The 17,044-nt window shown below is 42.0% G+C and overlaps 1 protein-coding gene across 1 annotated transcript in view; it reads left to right on the plus strand.

Moving 5' to 3' along the window:
* The first annotated feature begins 688 nt into the window (after positions 1 to 688).
* The window catches only part of SIN3A (SIN3 transcription regulator family member A), a 53,767-nt gene continuing 37,411 nt past the window's right edge, over positions 689 to 17,044 (plus strand). The window contains 7 exon segments of the mRNA XM_049778598.1: positions 689 to 928; positions 1,959 to 2,135; positions 6,474 to 6,580; positions 7,927 to 8,209; positions 11,344 to 11,595; positions 12,951 to 13,103; positions 13,230 to 13,388. Coding sequence (XP_049634555.1) covers positions 740 to 928; positions 1,959 to 2,135; positions 6,474 to 6,580; positions 7,927 to 8,209; positions 11,344 to 11,595; positions 12,951 to 13,103; positions 13,230 to 13,388 — 1,320 coding nt within the window. The 5' untranslated portion in view covers positions 689 to 739.

Here is a 17,044-nt window from a genome sequence, read left to right on the forward strand (position 1 = left end):
TTTGGGTTCAGTTTCCAAAGTAAACCCCGCCCCCCAAGTTATACTACCACTACAGGGATTTGTTTGTTTGTTTGTTTTGTTTTTGGGCCACACCCAGTTACACTCGGGTTATGGGACGATATGGGACACCCTGGCATCGAACTGCAGTCTGTCCTAGGTCAGCCTCGTGCAACGCAAACACTACAGCTGCGCCATCGTTCTGGCCCCACCATTAAAGGTTTTGAAAAGAAAAAAAAACACTAGAATATTTTAGTAGCGTGTGAATATGTAAATGCTATTTGAATGATTACTTTTAAGAAAACTAGCAAATGAAGAAAAGAAAGATGTTTGTTTTTTGAGCTGTGCTCAAGCATCACTTTTGAGGGACTTTATGTGGTGCTGGGCATAAATTTGTGTCAGATGTGCAGCACAGATATGTCTTACTCTGTAATATTTCTTGGGCCTCTGATCATGTTTTTAATTGGAAATCTTTTTCAGCTCCGCAATTTCAATTTAATTCAAACGTAGTGCGATTTGTCTACAATTTTGATACTCGATTGACTGTCTGGCATGTGTTTAAACTACTGAGTGACCATTTTAACAATGAGTACGTTTTCTGTGTTCTTTAATTGGTCTTACATAGATTTAGATAACTGGTCTTATGTTATACACACATTGTACTAGAATGAAAATGGGTTTACATGTTTATTGCTTTGGGTTTCTACAGGTTTTATAGTGTATCCCTGAGCATGAACGCAGAATGAAGCGACGTTTGGATGACCAGGAGTCACCGGTGTATGCAACCCAGCAGCGTCGGATCCCTGGCAGCACAGAAACTTTTCCTCACCAGCATCGGGTGCTTGCCCCTGCCCCTGCTGTATATGAAGCAGTATCTGAGACCATGCAGTCAGCCACAGGCATTCAGTACTCTGTGACACCCAGCTATCAGGTAAGCAGGAACCCACCAATAGGGATGTCAGTGATTTAATCTAATAAAGAGGCAATTTTTTTTTTTTCGTTTTGTTTTGTTTTTGGGTCACACCTGGCAGCGCTCAGGGCTTACTCCTGGCTCTACACTCAGAAATCGACCCTGACAGGCTGGGATTCGAACCACAGTCCTCTACATGCAAGGCAAATACCCTACCTCCATGCTATCTCTGACCCCATAAAGAGGCAATTTTTACTATTCAGTTAAATGCAAAAAGAGGGACAGTTGGAGTAATAGTATAGCAGTTAGAACATTTGCCTTGCAAGCTGCTGACCTGGGTTTGATTCCCAGCACCCTGTATCAGGTTTCCCAAGCCAGCCAGGAAACCGACCTGAGCACTGTCAAGTATATACTGAAAACAAACAACAAACGAACAGAAGGAATGAAAATGAGAATAAAAGAAAGAAAAAAAAAAACAGGGCCAGAGAGATACCACAGTGGTGGGGCGTTTGCCTTGCAAGTGGCCAACCCAGGACCAACGGTGGTTCAAATCCCATATGGTCCCCTGTGTTTGCCGGGAGCAATTTCTGAGCAGAGAGCCAGAGTAATCCTGGAGTGCCGCCAGGTGTGACCCAAAAACCAAAAAAAAAAAAAAAAGGAAAAAAAGGAAAAGAAAAAAACCAACCGAGTTGAAGTAAGAAATGGTGATTCTGGTTGCAACAGTTCAGCGGGTATAGCCAATCTGTGTTCAATCCCTGGCACCCTGTATGCCTTCCCCACCCCCTGCCAGGAGTGATCCTTGAGCACCGGGTCAGGAATAAGCTCTGAGCACCACTAAGTGTAGGCCAAAAACAAAAAGAAATTGTGGTTCTTAAGCCACTTTTCCTTGGAACTCTTCACTTTATCATGGGACTGTGACATTAATCAGAATTGATTCTGTGATAAATTTGGTTTTCTGTTTATGTGTGCAGAAATGAGTATCCATGCATTTAAACTTGTTTGAAGAAAACACAAACCTTGAAGTTTCTTATCTGGATTTTGTCCACTGTAGGTTTCAGCTGTGCCACAGAGCTCCGGCAGTCATGGGCCTACCATAGCAGCAGTGCATAGCAGCCATCATCACCCGACAGCTGTACAGCCCCATGGAGGCCAGGTGGTCCAGGGTCATGCTCATCCGGCCCCACCAGTTGCACCAGTGCAGGGACAGCAGCAGTTTCAGAGGCTCAAGGTGGTTCTTACTTTATTTTTTTAACCGTCAGAAAGTTTCTCTCAGGAAATATTGATGGTAACCTGTATATTGCAACTTTTAGCAGACTAGGAATTTTACTTTTTGAATTACAAGAAGGTTTGCTTTTTTTTACGTTTTAAAACTTACTTTAGATTTTAATTCTTAGCATCAGTTTCTGGTTCAAAAATATGTTCATGGGCCCGGAGAGATAGCACAGCGGTGTTTGCCTTGCAAGCAGCCGATCCAGGACCAAAGGTGGTTGGTTCGAATCCCGGTGTCCCATATGGTCCCCTGAGCCTGCCAGGAGCTATTTCTGAGCAGACAGCCAGGAGTAACCCCTGAGCACCGCCGGGTGTGACCCAAAAAACCAAAAAAAAAAAAAAAAAAAAAAAATATGTTCATAAAGTGCTTGTGGAATATATAGTTCATAGATACTATGGCATTATCATGGTTGGGGGATTGTTATTTTTGTATGAAATAAAGGTTTTTGGTTTTTGTTTTTGGTTTTTGAGTGAGGTCACACTTGGTGGTGCTCAAGGGTTACTCTTGCCTCTGTGCTCAGGCATTATGGAGGGCTCGGAATATGGATGGGCTCAACATATGGGATGCCGAAGATTGAACATGGGTAGGCTGTGTGCAAAGCAAGCACCCTACCCACTATGCCATTGCTCCGGCCTATGCGTTGATTTTTTTGAATTTGCCCATTCTTGTTTTCTCATTTTTAATGCTGTTCAATCATCTGGACAAGGATAAATTGAAGTGTAAGGAATATTTATCAGGGAAATTTGCTTTTTGTCAGGCTGATTACGATTGCTAGCTCTTAAGGTTTTATTGGTTACTCACTTGGTTAACTGTAGACCTGCCCAGTAGCTTTAATCTTTATTCCTGTTTGTAAGTAATTGAAATGAATAGCATTTTCAGGTCCATCTTTGAAGTACATATTTCTTTTGGGGAAGACTGAAGTACGAAATGTTTATATATGTTCTAAGTATAGGCTGTATATAGGATTTTGTGCTTTGAAAATCAAGGATCTGTGAAGAGCAGGAGCTTGTGTTCGCATTCAACTTCCTCTCTGCTCATATAAGTGTTAGTTTCTAATATATGTGATCCTGGTTTCAGCTTTTCTAATTTTACCTCTATAAAACTTAAAACTAACTATTGGAAATTAAAACTGTAAAAAAGTTCTACATTTGGTCATGTGTTCTGTTAACTGGCTTGCAGGTAATAATTCATGCTACTCATTAAGGCAGACTCCCTCTGTTCTTGATATGAGTTCTCAGGAACTTGTTTAGTGGCTTAACAAATACAGTCCTACAGTCATTTGAACCTTACTTTGTATTAGATTTAAGTAACTAATAAGAGTTTACTATTGAAGCATAATCTTTAAAGAGAATTGAGGGCAGAGATATAGTATGGCTGGTAGGGCACTTACTTTGCATACAGCCTCCCTGGGTCAGTTTCTGGCATCTCTTATATTCCCCCAAGCCAGCCAGGAGTAATCTCTGAGCACAGAGCCAGGAATTAGCCCCAGCACGGCTAAGTGTGACTCCTCAAATTTAAAATATTTAAAGTTAAATAAATTAGTTTGGTGTGGTTAAATTTCATATTAGTATCATAGCTTTTAACGACTAATTTTGAAAAAGATAATAAATTTTGTTTGAAATTAACAAGATTGACTTTCTATCTTCAGCTTTATTCAGCTGCCCTATCAAAGCACAGCACCTGTTTTACACACATTGCTCATAGGACTCATGGGCTTAAGTATGTGGGTTGTCCTTTGTTTTATAGAAACTGCAAGGAAGCAGGAAAGGGCTTTGGAGTTGGTTCTGGAGTGAGTCACAGGTAGAAAGAATTAGGACTTCTTTCTCTGTTCATTTATTTATAAGCTCTTCTGATTTCTAAACAAAATAACTTTTTGAATTTTCTTTCTAACTTGGAAAGGTAAAATATTTTCTTGTTCTTTCATGTAATTTAAGACAGTTATTTCCACATTGCCATTTTTAGTTCAGTCTTAAAATGATTTTATAAGCATTTGAGTCAGTTTTTAGGGAATCATTTATATTCCTTTGTAATTGTTGAGTAAGGGTGGTTGGATTGTTTAATATCAGCATTGTCGATATACTTTGTGTCTCTGGCAGATTAGTGACCAGGAAGATTTGAATTATTTGCAGTATGTTTAGTGTGATATACGTATTTAATGCCAGGAAAACCTATTTGGCACATATTTATCAAGTCCTTTTTATGGTTATTTGGTTCCCTACAACAGTGCAAACAAACCTTGGGAGGTTTGGGACTATAGTAATGGCTTTTTACTCCAACCTCACCTCTGAGTATGATCTCTGTTAATAAATAAATGCAAGATATATAAATGCCTATTGGAGGAGGGAAATTGATCGGTCATCCCAATCGCTTCTCTAACTGCAACTTCTAAAGGACTTGTTTCAAATTATTGTTATTGTTAATTTATGTGGGACTATTATTGCATCCCACCCCTCCCCAAGTAACCCACCAAATGATTTTAAACAGATACTAGTCTACTTTTCTTTTGTGTGTGTGTTTATTTTTAATTTGGGGGCCACACTCAGCAGTGCCTAAAGCTTACCAGCAGTGCCTAGGGCTTACTCCTGGCTCTGGCTCAAGCATCACTCCTGATGGGGCTAAGGGACCATATGTGGTAATAGAAATCAAGGATGGGTTTGGCACATGCAGGGCAAGCATCGTACCTGCTGTACTATCTTGTTGGCCTGAAATGCTCTACTTTCTTGAGGGTGTGATTGGGCCACGCTGATGATGCTCAGAACTTCTGGCTCAGGGATGGATCATGCCTGGGGGTACTAAGAGACTATATGTGATGCCTGGGACCTAACCCAGGTCAGTCATGTGTAAGTGAAGCTCTACCCACAATACTATACTTTTGAAAAACAAGGAAATGGGCCCGAAGAGATAGCACAGCGGCGTTTGCCTTGCAAGCAGCCGATCCAGGACCAAAGGTGGTTGGTTCGAATCCCGGTGTCCCATATGGTCCCCCGTGCCTGCCAGGAGCTATTTCTGAGCAGACAGCCAAGGAGTAACCCTTGAGCACCGCTGGGTGTGGCCCAAAAACCAAAAAAAAGAAAAAAGAAAAGAAAAGAAAAGAAAAACAAGGAAACCCATTTATATCTGTGTCTGATAGATGGAAATACTAACAACCAGAATCATAATAGAACTTTTACAACTCTTGAAATTTATTTGAACTTAATAAATTATACATCTATGTTAAGTGTAGATGTTAATAAGCCAGGTGTTTACTTCTGAATTTTATTTATGTTTTATATAATTTAGAATGTCTTAGAGTAGTTAATTTCTTTGAATGTCTCATGAGTAAAAATTAAGTTGTCCTGCATCAGAATTACAACTTCCTGTCTTTTCAAAGCTGTGAGTGTCCTGTTTATAATTTAGTAAATACACCCTCTCTCTCACCTCCCTTATCTACTCAGAGATTCTTCTTTTCTAAATCTATTCAAATTTTTACATTTTGGTCAGTAATTCAAGTCCCTATTTGCACATTAGTTATACCTGTAGCTTAAATGGAATTCCTGTCATTTTGAAGTCGGTGTGATTGTTTCAATTGGCTTGTTTTTGTTTTGGGGATACACCAGGGTTTTCTCCTAGCTCTACACTTAGGGATCACTACTGGTTAGCTCAAGGAGCAGTTAGGGTCTCAGAGATTAATTCACGTCAGCCCTGTGCAAAACAAGCAACATGCCTGCTGTATTTTATTTCTGTAAAGTGGGAATTTCATGGTGTTTTTTGTTATCGCTTTTTTTTTGTCTGTTTTTGTTGTTGTTGTTGTTTTTTGAGCCACACCAGTTGACGCTCAGAAGTTACACCTGGCTATGCGCTCAGAAATCACTCTGGCTAGGGGGACCATAAGGGACACGGGGGGAACAAACTAGGGTCCATCCTGGATCTGCCACGTGCAAGGCAAATGCCCTACTGCTGTTCTGTTGCTCCAGTCCCAATTTTTTTTTTTTTTTTTAACGGAAGCCTTCACTTTGGACTTGTTTGATGTGCTTTAGATTTGGAGATAAATAAAATAAGCAAATGATGCATTATATTATTCTTTACTGATCATTCTCTCTAAATTTATTCAAAGTCAGGCTATAGATCTTATTGATTTTTAGTTTAAGCTTGAGTTTTATTGTTGGCATTCATGCTAGTTTTCAACATGTTTCTGTGTATTTACTAAGTTTTCTTACTATATATATTTTACTTAGGTATTAGTTTTTACTTACTGAGTTTTTTGTAATGTGTGTGTTCATTTTATTATTATAACATTGAGATTTACCCTTACCTTAGGTGGAGGACGCACTGTCCTATCTTGACCAGGTGAAGCTGCAGTTTGGTAGTCAACCTCAGGTCTACAATGATTTCCTTGACATCATGAAGGAATTTAAATCCCAGAGGTAAAGTTAAATTTGTTATTGATCTCAAGCTTTGTGCTTAGAATGCTGATTTTTGGAGAGGAGGGTGTTGTAACTTTTTCTAAACAGCTGAAAGATAAAGGAAATCTTTTTTTTTTTTTTTTTTTTTTTGGTTTTTGGGTCACACCCGGCAGCACTCGGGTTACTCCTGGCTCTATGCTCAGAAATCGCTGCTGGCAGGCACAGGGGACCATATGGGATGCCGGGATTTGTATGACTGTCCTTCTGCATGAAAGACAGACGCCTTACCTCCATGCTATCTCTCCGGCCCAAAGGAAATCTTTAGGGTCATGCTTTTATTGTATCGCTCTGATAAAATTTATTGGCCTTAGTCAATTTTTTTTCCTATTTTTTACTTTATTTATTCATTTATTTTTGGTTTGGGGGCCATACCTGCCGGCGCTAAGGGGTTTCTCCTAGCTCTGTGCTCAGAAATCACTCCTGGCATGCTTGGGATGCCAGGATTAAACCTAGGTTATCGGCGTACAAGGCAAATGCCCTACCCACTGTGCTATCACTCTGGCCCCCATGTAGTTTTTCTAAACTGAATTTCCTTAGAACTGTATCTCAAATTAGTAGCTAGTTGTAGTGCCACTTAATAGTACTAGCTACTTAGGCTGTTTGTTCTTTGAATTAGGATTCAATAATATTCTTACATAGTTAAGATTTTGGCATAGTTTAAACTGTTAAGAAAATAACTCTTTTGAGAGTCTAGAGCAGTGGTCCTCAAACTACGGCCCGTGGACCACATATTGTATTTGTTCCCTTTTTGTTTCTTCACTTCAAAATAAGATCTATTCAGTGTGCATAAGAATTTGTTCATAGTTTTTGTTTTTACTAGAGTCCGGCCACCAACAGTCTGAGGGAAAGTGAACTAACTGGCCTCCTGTTTAAAAATTTGAGGACCACTGGTCTAGAGAGATAGAGTAAAAGTTAAGGAACTGGCCTTGCATGTGGCCTGCCCCAGTTCAATCCAAGTACTGCCAGAAGAGTAAGTCTGGTGAATCATTAGGTGATGACCAAATATCTGCCTTGGTTTGAACAATGGAGATAAGTATTTATTTTGGTGTATCATTGTGTTGCTTGGGAATTGTAGATTAGATTACTATCTTGAGTCTCTGATTGTACTCTACTGAGTATAGCAAGTATATAATTTGTCCAAAATGATAAACTAAATGGCCTTGGAAATTTAAGAGTTCTTTGTGTTTCATTAATTTTGTAATATGCATGGTAGTAGTTTTTATCTAGTCTCTTGTAGAATGTGAGTTATTTGTGTTTCTTTGTAGGGTATTTTATGCTTGCTATATTTTCTTTTCTTTTTAAATTAGCATTGACACTCCAGGAGTGATTAGTCGAGTCTCTCAGCTATTTAAAGGCCATCCTGACTTGATTATGGGCTTCAATACCTTCTTGCCCCCTGGCTACAAGATTGAGGTGCAGACTAATGACATGGTGAATGTGACAACTCCTGGACAAGTTCATCAGATCCCCACCCATGGCATCCAACCCCAGCCTCAACCACCACCCCAGCATCCTTCACAGCCTTCAGCTCAGTCAACCCCAGCTCCTGCCCAGCCAGCTCCTCAGCCCCCACCTGCCAAAGCCAGTAAGGTGAGCATTTAGCAAATGGCATCATAGAAAATATTTCATTAGAGATCTTTCTCTGTTAACATTGGGGTGGAGGGTGGGTTAGGGCACACCTGGCGTCACTTGGGTTACTCGGGCTCTGCGATCAGAAATCATTCCTGGCAGGCTTGTGGGACCGTATGGGGTGCCAGGGATTGAACCTGGGTTCATCCTGGATCAGCAGTATACAAGGCATGCTCCAGTCCTCTCTATTAACATTTCTTTTTGGGGCTGGGAAGGTGGCGCTAGAGGTAAGGTGTCTGCCTTGCAAGCGCTAGCGTAGGACGGACTGTGGTTCTATCCCCCGGCATCCCATATGGTCCCCCCAAGCCAGGGGCGAATTCTGAGCTCATAGCCAGGAGTAACCCCTGAGCGTCAAATGGGTGTGCCCCCCCCCCCAAAAAAAAAAAAAACCCAAAAAACCATTTCTTTTTAACTGTAATTTCATCAGGAATGTGACAGTAGTTAACATTTGTAAAAAGTCATTCACATATATACACCACATCTCTTTGAGAGGAGAATGGGAGAGTTTGGGGCCCAACTGGAGGTGCTCCTGGCTCTGTTTTTTTTTTTTTCCTCCCCCCCTGGCTTTTTTTTTTTGACTATAAGCAGTGCTGATGCAAAGTGCTTTAACCTGTGTGTGCTGTCTCTTTTGCTCTAAAGCAGGGGTCTCAAAAACTTGCGGCCAGTGGGCCGCAAACGGCCCTCCGTACATTTTGTGGCCCTGCCCTAGAGGAAACTTTTTTTGTTTTGTTTTAGTTGTTTGGGTCACACCCCCCAATGTTCAAGGCTTACTACTGACTTTGCACTCAAGGATCACCCCGACTTTGCCTCCTTCGGCCCCCAGGTAAATTGAGTTTGAGACCCCTGCTCTAAAGCTTGTTTAAGTCAACACACCAATAACTTGCAGGAATCACCCTTTCCAAAGTTTCACTTATTATACCGCTGAGCATCTAACAGTTTGTGTTGAAGTATTTTGGTGGCACAAAGATAGTCATCATCTTGGTAGAGAATTCTAGTGAACAGACAAACATTTTACAAAAGTTACTCCATTTATCAGGCTATTTCATACCAAATTAAGCAGAAAATTCTGTTAATGGTAGTAGTGATGGTAGTTGAGTATCTTCTTGAACACTCAGATTTTTATAGTTGCCACTAGCTACATATTTACATTTAAATAAAAGAACATTTTCACATTTGTATTTAATTGGACAGTACTAGTTTAAAAGATTTTTTGAAAACACTGTTCCTGGGGCCGGGCGGTGGCGCTGGAGGTAAGGTGCCTGCCTTGCCTGCGCTAGCCTAGGACGGACCGCGGTTCGATCCCCCGGTGTCCCATATGGTCCCCCAAGAAGCCAGGAGCAACTTCTGAGCGCATAGCCAGGAGTAACCCCTGAGCGTCACAGGGTGTGGCCCAAAAACCAAAAAAAAAAAAAAAAAGAAAAGAAAACACTGTTCCTATGTAAATTTTCTCTGATTAATTTTTTTATAGGGATCTTTAAGTGTGCTATGGGAGGGTACCTAGGTACTTACCTAGGTGCCAGTCCTGTGGGTGATACTGGGATTAGGGCATGATGTTGGTAGGGATTGAACTCAGAATCTCACATATGGGAGATAATGTACCCTACAATTAGAACTATCTTATGGCTACCATAAAATTTTATGTAAAGTTTCTGCAATAACTGGTATTTTTGTTTTTGTTTTATGACATTAAAGATCTATTTAAAAAGATCTCTCCCAAAAAACTTGGAGGGTACACATCTGGTGATGCTTAGGACTTAACCTGTGGCTTTATGCTCAGGGATCACTCCTGGTGGGGCTCAGAAGACCATATGGGATGCTGGTGATTTAACCAGGTTGGCCATGTGTAAGGCAAGTGCACTATCCATTGTACTATCTTGATCCAGCTTTTTTTTTTTTTCTTCTTTATATCTATCTGTTGAGCTAAAGGGCTTAAAATCAAATAGTTTTTGGGCTGGAGAGATAACACAGTTGTAGGGCATTTGTTTTGAATTCAGCCCAACCAGGATGAATGGTGGTTTGAATGAATCCCGGCATCTCATACGGTCCCCGTGCCTGCCAGGAGTGATTTCTGAGCATAGAGCCAGGAGTAACTCCTGAGCACGTCTGGGTGTGACCTGAAAAACCAAAAAAAAAATAGAAAAAGAAAAAAAAAATTGGGGGCTGGAGAGAGAGCATTTGTCTTGCACACGGCAACCCAGAACAGAGGTGATTTGATTCCCAGCATCCCAAGTAGTCCCCTGAGCTTGCCAGGGGCGATTTTTTTTTTTTTTTTTTTTTTTGGTTTTTGGTTTTTGGGCCACACCCGACGGTGCTCAGGGGTTACTCCTGGCTGTCTGCTCAGAAATAGCTCCTGGCAGGCACGGGGGACCATATGGGACACCGGGATTCGAACCAACCACCTTTGGTCCTAGATGGGCTGCTTGCAAGGCAAACGCCGCTGTGCCATCTCTCCGGGCCCACCAGGGGCGATTTCTGAGCGCAGAGCCAGGAGTAACCTCTGAGCACAGCCGGGTGTGACCCAAATTCCAAAAAAAAAAAAAAAAAAAGGAAGGAGGGAGGGAGGGAGGGGGGAGGGAGGGGGGAGGGAGGGGGGAGGGAGGGAGGGAGGGAGGAAGGGAGGAAGGAAGGAAGGAAGGAAGGAAGGAAGGAAGGAAGGAAGGAAGGAAGGAAGGAAGGAAGGAAGGAAGAAAAAGTTACGCTTATGGGACCAAAAAAATAGTGCAAGAGTTATGGTGCCTCTTTTGTTTGTGTCTGACCACTGTTATATGCCCACCACATCAAGAATGATCCCTGAGCATATATATAGGTAGGAGTATGCTTTGAGTACTGACATTTGTTGTGTGTCCCATCCCCCCAAAAAGGTGTTTTCACTTTGAGGTATGTTTGAAAATTAAGACTGATTGTTTTCGAAAATCACGCTTTTATTTTTCTCAAATCTGCTCTGTGTAATGTGAGTTGGGCTAAAAATCTGCACAGAGGGGTTACGGATTTGTGTTGATCAGCATGCTTGTTTTGTTTCTTTTCAGTTTGACTTTTCTTGCTTATATCAAACCATCTATATTCCTTAGGAGAATAAAACTTTTTTTCCTTTATAGCCTTCCCAACTACAAGCACATACTCCAGCCAGTCAGCAGACTCCTCCGCTCCCACCATATGCATCCCCTCGTTCTCCACCTGTCCAGCCTCATACACCAGTGACAATCTCATTGGGAACAGCCCCATCCTTGCAAAACAATCAGCCTGTGGAGTTTAATCATGCTATCAACTATGTTAATAAAATTAAGAACAGATTCCAGGGCCAGCCAGACATCTACAAAGCATTCCTGGAGATTTTGCACACCTATCAGGTAAGAAAGTTGCCCTTTTAATTCATCTTTGCCAGGTCATCACGTTTCTGAGGGCAGATACCTAGAGTAACTTGAAATTCTGGCCACACCCGGCGGTGCTCAGGGGTTACTCCTGGCTGTCTGTTCAGAAATAGCTCCTGGCAGGCACGGGGGACCATATGGGACACCGGGATTCGAACCAACTACCTTAGGTCCTGGATCGGCTGCTTGCCAGGCAAACGCCGATGTGCTATCTCTCCGGGCCCCCATTATTACTTGTTTATTTTATTGAAGAGTGGGCCATACCCAGCAGTGTTCAGGGGTTACTCCTGGCTCTGTACTCAGAAATCACATCTGGCAGGCTGAGGACGATACGGATTTCCAGGAACCAGATCCAGGTTGGTCATGTACAAATACCCTACTCATGGTGCTATTGCTCCAGCTTCAGAAATGAACCATTTTTGAAACTAGCCTATATTGTAAAGCCAGTTTGATTTGCTTGACTATAGCAGCAAGTCTGAATGTTTATTTACTGCCCCATGAAAGGAATGCTTTATCTGGAAGATGAGAGGATGTTTCTCTTAGTATATATGTTCTAAAAGAAGGAGAAATTCAATATCTTACCAATTGATAGCAGTCCCCTAAGCATTCACATATTCTGTCCCAGTTTTAATTTATTGATTTATTTATTTTTTTGTTTTGGGGGGGGCTCACACCCGGCGGCACTCAGGGGTAACTCACGGCTCTATGCTCAGAAATTGCGCCTGGCAGGCTCAGGGGACCATATGGGATGCCGGGATTCAAACCACTGACCTGCATGCAAGGCAAACGCCTTACCTCCATGCTAGAGCTCCGGCCCCCTAATTTATTTGAGGAATTGTTAGCTAGCTATTGTATTCTACTCTATTTTCGGTGATTTTTGGTTTCATTTGTTTGAGAAAGGTTCTGCGGGTTTGGGTATATCCACGCAGTGCTTATGAGACCTCAGCCAACTGGGACAGCAGTTCAATACAGGAGCTTGGGGAAGCTCTGCTGCTTGGACTTGCAGTGTCAAGTATTGGCCAAGCCAACCTGGCAGTGCTCAGGACCTCCAAGAATGCACTTGGCTATGCTTGGTATACCTTGTGGTGCCAGAGGCGGAATCCAGGGCCCATTATACATAAGTCATGTGCCCCAACCCCTATATTTTCTCTCTCGTTCCTTCTTTCATGACTTAAACATTCTACAGTCAAAATAGGTGTTAAGAACATTGACTTCCTTCTTGAAGTTCAGCCCAGATAGGTACCATCCATTATATGTCCCAGAAAGTTTAAAAGTTAGTTTTCAAACAGAGGCCTTCTCCTGTGAACTCGTTTGCATTTGCAATTTTATTTCAGAAAGAACAGCGGAATGCCAAGGAAGCTGGAGGAAACTATACTCCAGCATTGACTGAGCAGGAGGTGTATGCCCAGGTGGCTCGTCTCTTTAAAAATCAGGAAGATCTGTTATCAGAGTTTGGACAGTTTCTACCAGATGCCAACAGCTCTGTGGTACGTTTTATTGAGAAGGACTGCACTGTTTAAAATTTAAGTTAGGAAACGAATCAGAAAGGAACTTTTTCTAAATGCTTGCTTGCTTTGTTAAGAGCATTAATCTCTTTCATGTGTCTTAATTAGCTTTTAAGCAAAACAACTGCCGAGAAGGTTGATTCTGTGAGAAATGACCATGGAGGTACAGTAAAGAAGCCTCAACTTAACAATAAGCCACAGAGGCCTAGCCAGAATGGCTGCCAGATTCGCAGACACTCGGGAACTGGAACCACTCCACCGGTAAAGGTGAGCGAACCCTAGCAGTTGGCTACTCATTTGGACTTTCAACAGCAATTCTAATGGATAAGTGCCCTAGGATTAGTTTGTTCCGTGGCAGGCAGATCCTGGACATGTCTACTAAAAACTCAAAGCAAAAATTCCCTGGCTTTGCAAAAGAATATTCGATTCCTCTGATTGCTGAGATTAATATGCTGTTTTTGAATTCTTACTGTTTTTCCTCTATATATTCTTTCATTTGCTTTTGGCTGTCATCTACATTTTATTTACTGCCAAGAGTGTAAGCCTACAAATTCTCCCTTTGACTTAATACTGTAAACCTGTATGGTACTAAGTTTTTGTTTTGTTTTGGCGGTCACATCCAGTTTTGCTCAGGGGTTAATCTTGTTTCTGCGCTCAGGAATTATTTCTGGCATTACTTGACGGGGAGGGCACATTTGGTGGTGCTCAGGGAATATTCTTGGCCCCTGTACTAATATTATTGAACTTAACTTCTGTGTATGTCTGTCTGTGTCTCAAATGCCTTACCTGTTGTGCTCTCTCTGGCCCCTGAAGTAATGCTGAGCTTAATGTGTGTGTGTGTGTGTGTGTGTGTGTGTGTGTGTGTGTGTGTGTGTGTGTGTGTGTGTGTGTGTGTGTGTGTGTGTGAATAAATCTGGGTGGGGATGTGCTCTGGCCCCTGAAGTAATGCTGAGCTTAATGTGTGTGTGTGTGTGTGTGTGAATAAATCTGGGTGGGGATGTGTGTGTGGGGGGTGTCTGGTCCCTGAACTAATACTGAGCTTAATGAATTCTGGGTGTGTGGTGTATGTCTCAAAAGCCCAACACAGGTTGGCCACATGCAAGGCAAGTGCCCTATCCACTGTGCTATCGCCTTAGCCCATTTCTTGCTTTTATTTTTCCTTCATCACATTATGCTGCTTGTTGTAGTGAGTCTTGGAGTAGGCAAGAAGTGTTACTGAATCTTGCCTTAGTAATTCTGAAGCAGCACCACATACAATGAATGAGGAGACACTGAGATAGTGTCTACAGAAATTCAAAGAATAACAAGTACTAGTGAAATTTCTCAGTCAAAGGTGACTGGTGAATAAGTGAATAACTACCAAGAATAACATGTTGATGATGCTATTTTGCTATTTTGAAGGGCTATTATTGTTTGTAATAAGTTTAATTTTCTTAAGGGGACTGGGAACTAGGGGAGGGCAGACCACATCAGGTGGTGTTTAGGGTTCACTCCTGGCAATGCTTGGGGACCATTACATGGTATTCAGGATTGAACCCAAGTCTGCTGTTCACCATTGTACTGACCTAGGCTTAACTTTCAAGTGGTAAAACCAGTTCTCAGTGGTAAAAGTGCCTGCCTTCAGCCTGAGGCAGCCCCGATAGGCTTAGGGGCTGCAAGGTATCCCCAGAGCTCCAATCATATGTGTGTTCTCCAGTGCAACACAGCCAAGTTTGTATGAACTTAGACTCGATCTCAGTAACAGCAGCAGCAACAACAAAAAGGGGAAAAAGGAATGAATGAATCAATCAGTAGATAAGTTACATAAATAAGAGTTGGAGTTTTTCTGTAAAGGATGGGAATTGCACGGATAGCTAGAATCAGGTTCTGATCACTAGAATTGGGTTTAATTCCACTTTTGAAGTGATCTCCTCCCATACTAATTATCCACAGGTTTAAACACTGTAGGGGAATAGGATTCTCCTACTTTCTCCTTCATTGGTGTAGGCAGAGTTGATGGTTTCTGAGAATTACTGGGACTTGGCAAGGTAATTTGTGCTGTTTCTCGCAAAATTAATTTTTTAATGGATTTTTGAAATGTAACTTTTAAAAATATATTCTTTGGGGCCAGCGCTATAAATAGCATAGAGGGTAAGACACTTGTCTTACATGTGACCAACCTGGGTTCGATTCCCCCAGCATCCTATTTGTTTTCCTCCAGGAGAGATTCTTGAGTGCAGAGCACTGCTGGGTGTGGCCTCTCCCCTCAAACACACACCTGTTTGATGCTCAGGGGTTACTCCTGGCTAAGCGCTCAGAAATTGCCCCTGGCTTGGGGGGTTAGGGTATGGGACGCGGAGGGATCAACCTCGGTCCTTCCTTGGCTAACGCTTACAAGGCAGACACCTCACCTCGAGCGCCACCTCACCGGCCCCTGAAAAGAACATTCTTTTTTTTTTTTTTTTTTTTTTTTTTGGTTTTTGGGCCACACCCGGCGGTGCTCAGGGGTTACTCCTGGCTAACTGCTCAGAAATAGCTCCTGGCAGGCACGGGGGACCATATGGGACACCGGGATTCGAACCAACCACCTTTGGTCCTGGATCGGCTGCTTGCAAGGCAAACACCGCTGTGCTATCTCTCCGGGCCCGAAAAGAACATTCTTAAATTAGTCAGAGTGGGTTTTGTTAGGAAAAATAAGGCATGCTTTTTTTTTTTTTTTTTTTTTTTTTTTTGGTTTTTGGGCCACACCCTGTGACGCTCAGGGGTTACTCCTGGCTATGCGCTCAGAAGTTGCTCCTGGCTTCTTGGGGGACCATATGGGACGCCGGGGGATCGAACCGCGGTCCGTCCTAGGCTAGCGCAGGCAAGGCAGGCACCTTACCTCCAGCGCCACCGCCCGGCCCCATGCTTTTTTTTTTTTAATCCCCACAAAAGGTTACTTTGAGTAGGGGCACACTTGGCAGTGTTCAGGGATACTTCTGGCTTTGCACTCAGAACATAACTCCTGGTGGGCTGAAAGGACCATATGGAATATCAGGATTGAAATTAAGTTAGCTGCAGGCAAAGCAAGCGCTTTACCCACTCTCCTATCACTTAAGCCCCAGTTTCTTGAACTCTAAAAGTTAAAGATTGATTTTAGGGCAGAATAATAGCTTAGACTGAGTTAAATACATTGCATTTGTTTTCCTAGAACCCCATAGCCCTCCAAGCACTGTTGGGAAATAATTTCCACTCATTACAGGGTGTATCATACACATTCCCATCCTATCCCTAAAATTAAAAAGTTAAGAGATTGGCTGCTAACCACTTGATACTTTGATATTTTATTCCTTCACTGTTAAGTATAAGTAGGGTAAGGCACAGAAATTAGGTCCCAAGTAGTTACTTTGAGTGAGGGGGCCAAACACAGCTATGTTCAGGTCTGACCCTTGGCTCTGTTCTCAGGTAGGGATCCTGGTCAACTACATGCAAGACATGTCTACCTTCTACCTGCAGTATCATCAACCCTACAGTTCGTTTTTGATCCACAGAACATTCTAAGGATATTCTATATTCTAGTGCTGTTTATAATGACAGTTTTTAGGGAGAATTATTTCAGGAGTAGAATGATCTTTATAACTGATAAAAGGATTTAGAAAGCAAAACTAAATCGAAAAGATCAGTTCAAAGTGATTTTTTACTTTATTTTCATTTTATGATTTATTTTTCTTTTTTTGGGCCACAGTTTACAGTGTTTAGGGCTTATTTCTGAATTTATGCTCAGGATCAATACTGGCGGAGCTCTGGGATCCCATATGGGGTGTCAGGAATTGAACCTTACAAGGCAAATGCCTTTACCTGCTGAACTATCTCTCTGGTCACTCCTTTGTGCAAATTATTAGCATATCAGTGGTTGAGCAGAGATGAAAATTAAATACATTATTTGAATTTATATATATATTTTT

This window comes from Suncus etruscus, chromosome 1, assembly GCF_024139225.1.
Source record: "Suncus etruscus isolate mSunEtr1 chromosome 1, mSunEtr1.pri.cur, whole genome shotgun sequence".
In the NCBI taxonomy this organism is placed as follows: Eukaryota; Metazoa; Chordata; class Mammalia; order Eulipotyphla; family Soricidae; genus Suncus; species Suncus etruscus.